The sequence below is a fragment of the Penaeus japonicus genome, unplaced genomic scaffold (genome assembly GCF_977035675.1).
Source record: "Penaeus japonicus unplaced genomic scaffold, GWHDUDI00000001_assembly GWHDUDI00000005, whole genome shotgun sequence".
Taxonomy (NCBI): Eukaryota; Metazoa; Arthropoda; class Malacostraca; order Decapoda; family Penaeidae; genus Penaeus; species Penaeus japonicus.
The window spans coordinates 16,622,858-16,630,357 of record NW_028234407.1 but is presented as its reverse complement, the minus strand read 5'-3'; the positions used below and the strand labels follow the sequence as shown (position 1 = coordinate 16,630,357).

General features: G+C 39.0%; 1 protein-coding gene across 1 annotated transcript in view; it reads right to left on the bottom strand.

The window, feature by feature from the left end:
- Positions 1 to 7,500, bottom strand: part of LOC122252762 (uncharacterized) — a 55,069-nt gene that overhangs the window by 7,679 nt on the left and 39,890 nt on the right. The window contains exons 12-17 of the mRNA XM_086536662.1: positions 6,634 to 6,723; positions 4,882 to 4,953; positions 2,979 to 3,206; positions 2,740 to 2,838; positions 980 to 1,209; positions 735 to 836 (exon numbers count right to left, since the gene is read on the bottom strand). Coding sequence (XP_086392788.1) covers positions 735 to 836; positions 980 to 1,209; positions 2,740 to 2,838; positions 2,979 to 3,206; positions 4,882 to 4,953; positions 6,634 to 6,723 — 821 coding nt within the window. The remainder of the gene's footprint in view (positions 1 to 734; positions 837 to 979; positions 1,210 to 2,739; positions 2,839 to 2,978; positions 3,207 to 4,881; positions 4,954 to 6,633; positions 6,724 to 7,500) is intronic.

The window sequence follows — 7,500 nt, the reverse complement described above, 5'->3', positions numbered from 1 at the left end:
AAAAGCTACATTCAGAAACTTTTGCCTGACCATCTGAATGGACTTTAGTTGCAAGAGTAATTGATGTTCTGTTCAATGATGTAGTTGGAAGACATACAGTATCATCAGAAGCATATGACAAGGTATTGGAGGCATATAAATGCCCAGCTGATGTGCCTATTTCACGAACACATTCATCAGAATCATGGGTGTATGAACCTTTTTGAGATCTGTGAACACTGACTGCAGAAAAATTGGTTGATGAAGGGAACTCCTCATTTGAGCTATGAGCTAAATAGGCTCTATAAGTTGGTGCAGAAGCCTGTTGCTGTAAAGAAGTTCTGTCTGATGGTTCAGGTAATGGATCTATACACCTTTTCTGTCGCCTGAGTTCAGCCTTGGCTCTCACACATTCCACTTTAAATTCATCTGACATTGGAACATTTTCTGTAGTTGGTGACAGGTCAGAGAGACTGAAAGTATCTAGTGATCTTGGGTAATCTCTCTTTGATTTTACTTTCCTTTTGACAGCATGGAAATACAAACATATTAATAAAATATAAATAAAACATTAAAAATAATTAGTGAAAAGATACTTGAATCTGTTTATGATATGTTCTTTAGAGATGTACTGCTGCTTATTTCTTGATGTTTCCCTTCAAGTGTTCTAAAACATAACATCTAAAGATATGATCTCCATAATTAAAACGAGAATATATTATGCAAATGAAGAAGTTCATTACACCACCACTTACTTGTAAGTAGCTATTTCCAGTTCATAATTCTGAATCTTCTTTGCAACAGCAGCTGCAGATCCCTCTGCATCGACTCTCAGGCCTTCTTGTGATTCCAATTCCCTAAAAGGAGGAGGAAAAAAAAAACACAAAAAAATGAGTCAACTTATCTAAAAACTTCTGGAAACATAAATATCTTCATTACTTGAACCTCACTGTATCATACTCTTATGTTACAAAAATGAAAAAAACATGAAAGAACTTACTTGGTAAGTTGTGCTTCCTTTTCCTCAAAGTACTGAGACAACACAGCCAATTTACTCAAAGCCTCTTCCTTCTCCTTGACAGCAAGATCATGATGGTCTCTTAGCCCTGTTACTTCAGACCGGATTGAAGCCATGGCTTCTTCTAAGTTCTTCTGGGCTATTTCTGCATCTTGCAACTGCTCTTGTAAGTCATTACGTTCATTTGTTATCTTCTGCAGTTCTGCCTTCACCTACAGAAATGAAAAAAATGACAACTGAGAATGTCTGTTGGGTAGGCATCAGGTTACCCCTTGGATCCAATAATGTCCCTGTCAACATCATAGCAGTAAGCTTCCCTTGGTTTGAACCTGTAAATACTCTTTGTGACAGATCAGCTATGGATGGCCTACTCAATAACGCTGGGCCAGTTTTGGCTCTGCCTGGTCTTAACCCTATGGCGATGGTGCGTCACACTCGTGTGACACAGCTAAATTCCCGATGCCGGGGTGTCTTGCCAGTGTGACGCAATATTGCAATGGCCCGGCATAGGGGTTTTCGCGTAGCGTGTGCCCCGTCGGGAAAGGGTTATCGCTGGGTACTTCAATACATGCAGGCCTAACGCCTTAGGCTATTTGCCTGCTCTGGCCATGGCCGGCGAAAAGCCATGACGTGATATCGCGTTTCTGGCAGCAAGGGTTAACCAGATCATCAGTAATAGATAATCTTGGAAGGGTCACAGGCCCAGGAAGATTTCTAATAGAAATTTCTTTCTCCTTTAGACATACTGGATCAGCACCTCCCTCCAGATTTAACCCAATAATGCTGGGGCAGTTTTGGCTCTGACTGGGCACAACACTGGGGTATTTTGATATGTGTAGGCCTAATGATGCGGGATATTCGCCTGGTGAAGCTGCAGCCACACATTATGGCCAGCAGTGTGCTAGCCATACAAAAAGGTATGATGTGATATTGTGTCCATGGTGGCAAGTGCTGCCACATGTGACGTGACATTACTTCATCTGTCATTAAGAGGTTAATGCAAATCCAGATTCTTTTCTTAAGGGCCTCATAGCTAAGGGGCTATGTCTGATACTAATTAATTTGTAGAAGATTCTATCTATAATACAGCATGCAAAGAGGTGAAGAGAGGTTTCTATCTATGCATCAAATTAAGGGGTGTGAGTTGCCAGTTAGTCATAAAGAGAATTTTTAAAATTTCTCTCAACTATTACATAATTTGATTTTAGTATTATATTCACAAAAAAAATCAATCAATGAATCTAAGTTACTCTGATATTATTATGTAATAAAAAATAGAGAGGAAAAATTATGTAGAAAATTCCAAGGCAATTTGCTCTTTTCCTGCCAACAACTTTTCTGACTTGTCAATCAAAATGTATTTTGTTTTTTTAAAGGCCTCAAAACATGCACACGGATGAGTTGCCATTTAAGTAATTCCTGAAACCTCTAACCAGTTTTATTTCACATGATCTCTAATCAAAGAAAAGAAAAAAAAAAAAAAAAAAAAGGCAGAACATAAAGCAGCTTCATATACTAGAAGTCTTGGTACAAAACAAAACAAGCGTGTAAAATTCTTACAATAAAACAGAAATTGACAATAAGAAACAAGATAAAATTCAATAAAGAGGAAAAGGAAAAGGAGAACATGAAAGTTTTCTAAGGTTATTGTAATGAGCACCACCTATCAATTTAAATTCTTAAACAAACAATATCATCACATATCATATTGACTCATGCTATTTAACTCTATTTGTACATACCCTAATGACATCAAACAGAGCTGATAATTTTTCTTCATCTGGAGTAGCATGGTCATCGTCTGATGTCAGCCGCAGCTGCTTCAGACATTCCTTTGAGACCTGTAATATGACAAAATATTTTATTTTCTAATATTATCATCCTCCAAGATATGTCACTGGTTGCATGCAATAAGGTTAATAAATATCAATCTTAACAGAGGGAAGGCGGAGGGAGAAAAAGAGAGATAATAAAGACACACCTGCAATTCTGACTCTTTTGTTTCAATAGCTTCTCTCAACTTGGAGATAGTGTCCTGCTGGTCCTCAAGGTCCTTGGTCAGGGCTTCCACCTTTGAATCATAATGGCCCGTTTGTTCTGTCAGCTTCTCATTACTTTTCTTCAACTCCTGAACAAGATTGGCTTCCTCCTGAAGTTTTTGAATAGTTTCTGCCTTGGCCCCCGTCAACTCCTCCAAGGAATGTGTCAGCTGTGCAATTGAAAACAGAAGTATACTCAAAAACTATGAAAGTAATCATACCAAATACAGAATTTCCTTCTTCCTGAATACTTTCTTTCTTTTTCTGCATTTATCTAATCATTACAGCTTAAGAAAGATACTTCATAAAAATAGTGTCTCAATGCTTTTATAGAAGCACTAAACCTACATTCCTATTTATTGCTGTAATATTTAAATATAAGTGTACGTATATGAGTGTGCATATGTGTGAAAGTGTGTGTATGAAACTTTGTTTGAAAATGCATGTGTTGTGAGTGAGTGATGTGTGCATGTGTGTTTGTGTGTGTGTGTGTGTGTGTGTATGTGTGTGTGCGTTTCTGCCTTGATGGGGGCCAAGGCAGAAACTATGTGTGCATGTGTGTTTGTGTTTGTTTGTGTGTGTGTATGTGTATGTGTATGTGTGTGTGTGTGTGTGTGTGTGTGTGTGTGTGTGTGCATGTGTGTGTGTGTGTGTGTGTGTGTGTGTGTGTGTGTGTGTGTGTGTGTGTGTGTGTGTGTGTGTGTGTGTGTGTGTGTGTGTGTGTGTATGTATGTGTGCGTGTGCGTGTGCATGTGTATGTGCTTGTGTGTGAGTGCATGTGTGTTTGCGTGTGTGTGTGCATGTGTGTGCGGAAGTATGTGTGCACGGAGGTGTGTGTGTGTGTGGAGGTGTGTGTGTGCGGAGATGAGAGTGAGTGTGTGTGTGTGTGTGTGTGTGTGTGTGTGTGTGTGTGTGTGTGTGTGTGTGTGTGTGTGTGTGTGTGTGTGTGTGTGTGTGTGTGTGTGTGTGTGTGCAGGGGTGTGTGTGTGTGTGTGTGTGTGTGTGTGTGTGTGTGTGTGTGTGTGTGTGTGTGTGTGTGTGTGTGTGTGTGTGTGTGTAGGTGTGTGAGCGTGCAGGTGTGTGTTTGCGTGCAAGCATGTGTGCGCGTGTGTGCAGGTGTGGGTGTGTGTGCAGGTGTGTGTGTGTGTAGGTGTGTGTGTGTAGGTGGGTGTGTGTGTAGGTGTGTGTGTGTGTAGGTGTGTGTGTGTGCAGGTGTGTTTGTGTGTGCAGGTGTGTGTGTGTGTGCAGGTGTGTTTGTGTGTGTGTGCAGGTGTGTTTGTGTGTGCAGGTGTGTTTGTGTGTGTGCAGGTGTGAGTGTTTGTACAGGTGTAGGTGTTTGTACATGTGTGAATGTTTGTACAGGTGTGGGTTTAGGTGCATGGGAGTATATGTGCATTGGGATTTGGATGCATATGAAAGAGTGTGTGGTTAAAAAAACATGGGTTTGTTTATATATACATTGTATACCCAACATGTACATTTTCCTCTGCAATTGTACAAATGGAACAAACACTGCCATAGCTTTTCTATTCATAAAGGTAAATCATACATTTTTTTATTTTACAAAATGTCTAATATATTCTTCAAAAAGGCAAATACTCTTCTACCAAAATAAGTAAAGTACAAGATTTAGGTTTATCACCTTTACCTCTTCCTCCGACTTTTGCAAAATTGAATAAATGTTTCTTTAATCATGTTTTCCATGCACATTTAATTCATATGGAGCAATGAATAAAATCAACAAAATGAAATAAAGAGTTTCATAAATAGAATTTGAAGATATTCTTTCAGTGTAACAGTTGAGCATGAATCAGCACTTGGTTGATAAAAATTGAACTGGCTTACCTGTTCAACTTGATAATCCAATTTGTTGGCCCGTTCTCTTGCTGCAGCAAGTTCTGTGTGCAGTTCTTCATTCTACGGCATAGGAGATTTACACATTTATTATTCACAGTCACATGTGATAAAAATATGTAACTAGTAATTTTTGAAGTAAAAACTATAATATGTACTCCTTTAACCCATTGGAGCAGATTGACGTGATAGTACGTATTGTGGTTTTCGCGTCAGATGCCCGGGACGAGCTATGAGGGGAAGCCGCGCGCTCGGGTAGAGCGAGCGGGCAGCCCAGGCTCGCGGCTTGTGTGTCCGAGAATCTCGAGGCATTAGGCTTACGCGTTCGAGAACCCCGGTATTGCGACCGCACAAAGCCGGAATGGCCCCGGTGTGAATGGGTTAACCCATTCACAACAGGACGTAATTTGCCTACTCCCGCTCCCTCTGGGAAGATAACAAGAGTGTGATGCTTCATTCTGGGCTGTTCTCTCAGAGTGTTTTTCACTCTTATATTCTTATGGTTTGGATGATTACATCTACAATGTAAGGGCATGTAAAAATATTGCCACGTTCAGAGAAGTTATCTTAGTCAAAAAACATATTACAGCATTGCTTTTCTAGTAATACTTCATAAAATTTGACTATGTTCTTCATTTCTATGTGATAATACCAATGGAAAGTGGAAGCAATCTTTTAGTGGGCATCAAAAAAACATGTTTTATACTTAATTTTTTTCAAACAAAAAGAAAAAAAGAATAATATAAAAATTCATATATGTAAATATGAGTATGTACATGAACCTCGTGACGTGACGTGTAATCAACAAATTATCAGTATTATGTTAGTGATTTTATATTTTATTTTATATCTGATTTTACAATAGTTTTCACCTCGGATCTTTTTATTCAACCGATTAAGATGCAGAAATTACCATGATGTCATCAATATCACATAGTTTTCTGTGATTTTTTTTTTTTATATGTTATATCACATTTTATGACATTCAAACAGCCAAACTAAAGTAATAGAGTCTAAGAAATTTTTAAAAATGATTACATTTAACCCACTCACGCCGGATGACGTGCTGACACGTTTCGTGGTTTTCGCGTCCGACGCCGCCGACGAGATATCTGGCCAAGGCCGGCGCTCGGGGTGAGCGAGCGGGCAGCCCAGGCTCGCGGCCCGTGCGCCCGAGAATCTCGAAGCGTTCGGATGATGCGTTCGAAAACCTCGGTATAGCGACCGTGCAAAGCCGGAATGGCCCCGGCGTGAATGGGTTAAGAACAATCTAACGTTCTATTGCTGATCTTTCAGCACGTCATAACTGCCTCGCCCGGGACTTGGCGAGAAAATGCATGACGTCTCAGGACATCATCCGGGTGCAGGGATATTTTCCAACCATGTAATAGGATGTCAACCTGCTTGAATGGGTTAAAAGAAAAATCCTATTCTCATATCACTAATACATCTACATAATAAATTGAAATGAAACTTCCTTTATTCCATATCAATAATTCAGGATTGGACATAAGAATATTTTCCTTTCAGCTATGAACTTATTTGATGTGAGGTGACTCAACAATCATTCCTGAAGACTTAAGATTGACCTATTCACTTTTGTATCCATCTCTTTCTTTACCCCATATATGAACATCCCTCTGAGAGATTCACCATATATAACATTCAAATTATAAAATTTCTAATTAAGTACAATATTCTGTCTGGTAATTTTCTCCCAAATGTAATACATATGGAACTTACCAAACGAGTTTTCAGGGCCAAATCAGAAGTAAGAGTCTCCACTTTCTCACGCTGGCCATCTAGCATAGACTGTAGATGGTCAACAGATGCCTGAGGAATATAAATTTGTTTTAACAATAAAATTAAAAGCCCTTTATATAAAGAGAATATAAATTTCTGACCCTGAAACTAAAACTCACCTATTTAATACAATGGTCACCTCATAATGATCAACAAACTTTCAACAGTAAAAAGTGCCACCAGCCTTTACTTGAATAAAAGGGTATTACTAAATACATTTTGCTTATTGACTCTATATGTTTTGCAGCTACATAAATACACTTGCCATTACTATTGTCAAAACAGCATTCCCGGGTAATTATAACTCCACCCACCTAATGATGTCATGCCATGTTTCAACCATTCATGGGTTTCCCACTTAGAATAGTACACAAAACATTGCACTTTAAATTTGTATCAATGTTGATTCATAGAAAATTTTATCAACAGCCTACTTCTATCTACTGCAATAATTTGACAATTATTCATTACTGGTATTTATAGGTAGCTTAACCATCACTGGAAGTACATGTCTGTTTACTCGCAAAATGAGTGGCAGTGTGGACTGGAAAAAAGTCAGATGCAGTCATCTGCTCTATCTTTCACTGATAAGCAGCTGTTGTCAGACAACTTCAGAGTAGCACAGAGATAGCATATGCACAATCTCCCAGGACATCCTCTAGGCCTCCCAGATTGTGCAGCCCAGCCAAAAACATTGCCTCTCTCCCTCCCTCTGTGTGTGTTATCAAACCAAAAGAGTGAGGAAGAGGGGGGAATGAGAGAAATATTTATTTTGATAAAGATCATATATATTCTGATGTAAAATAT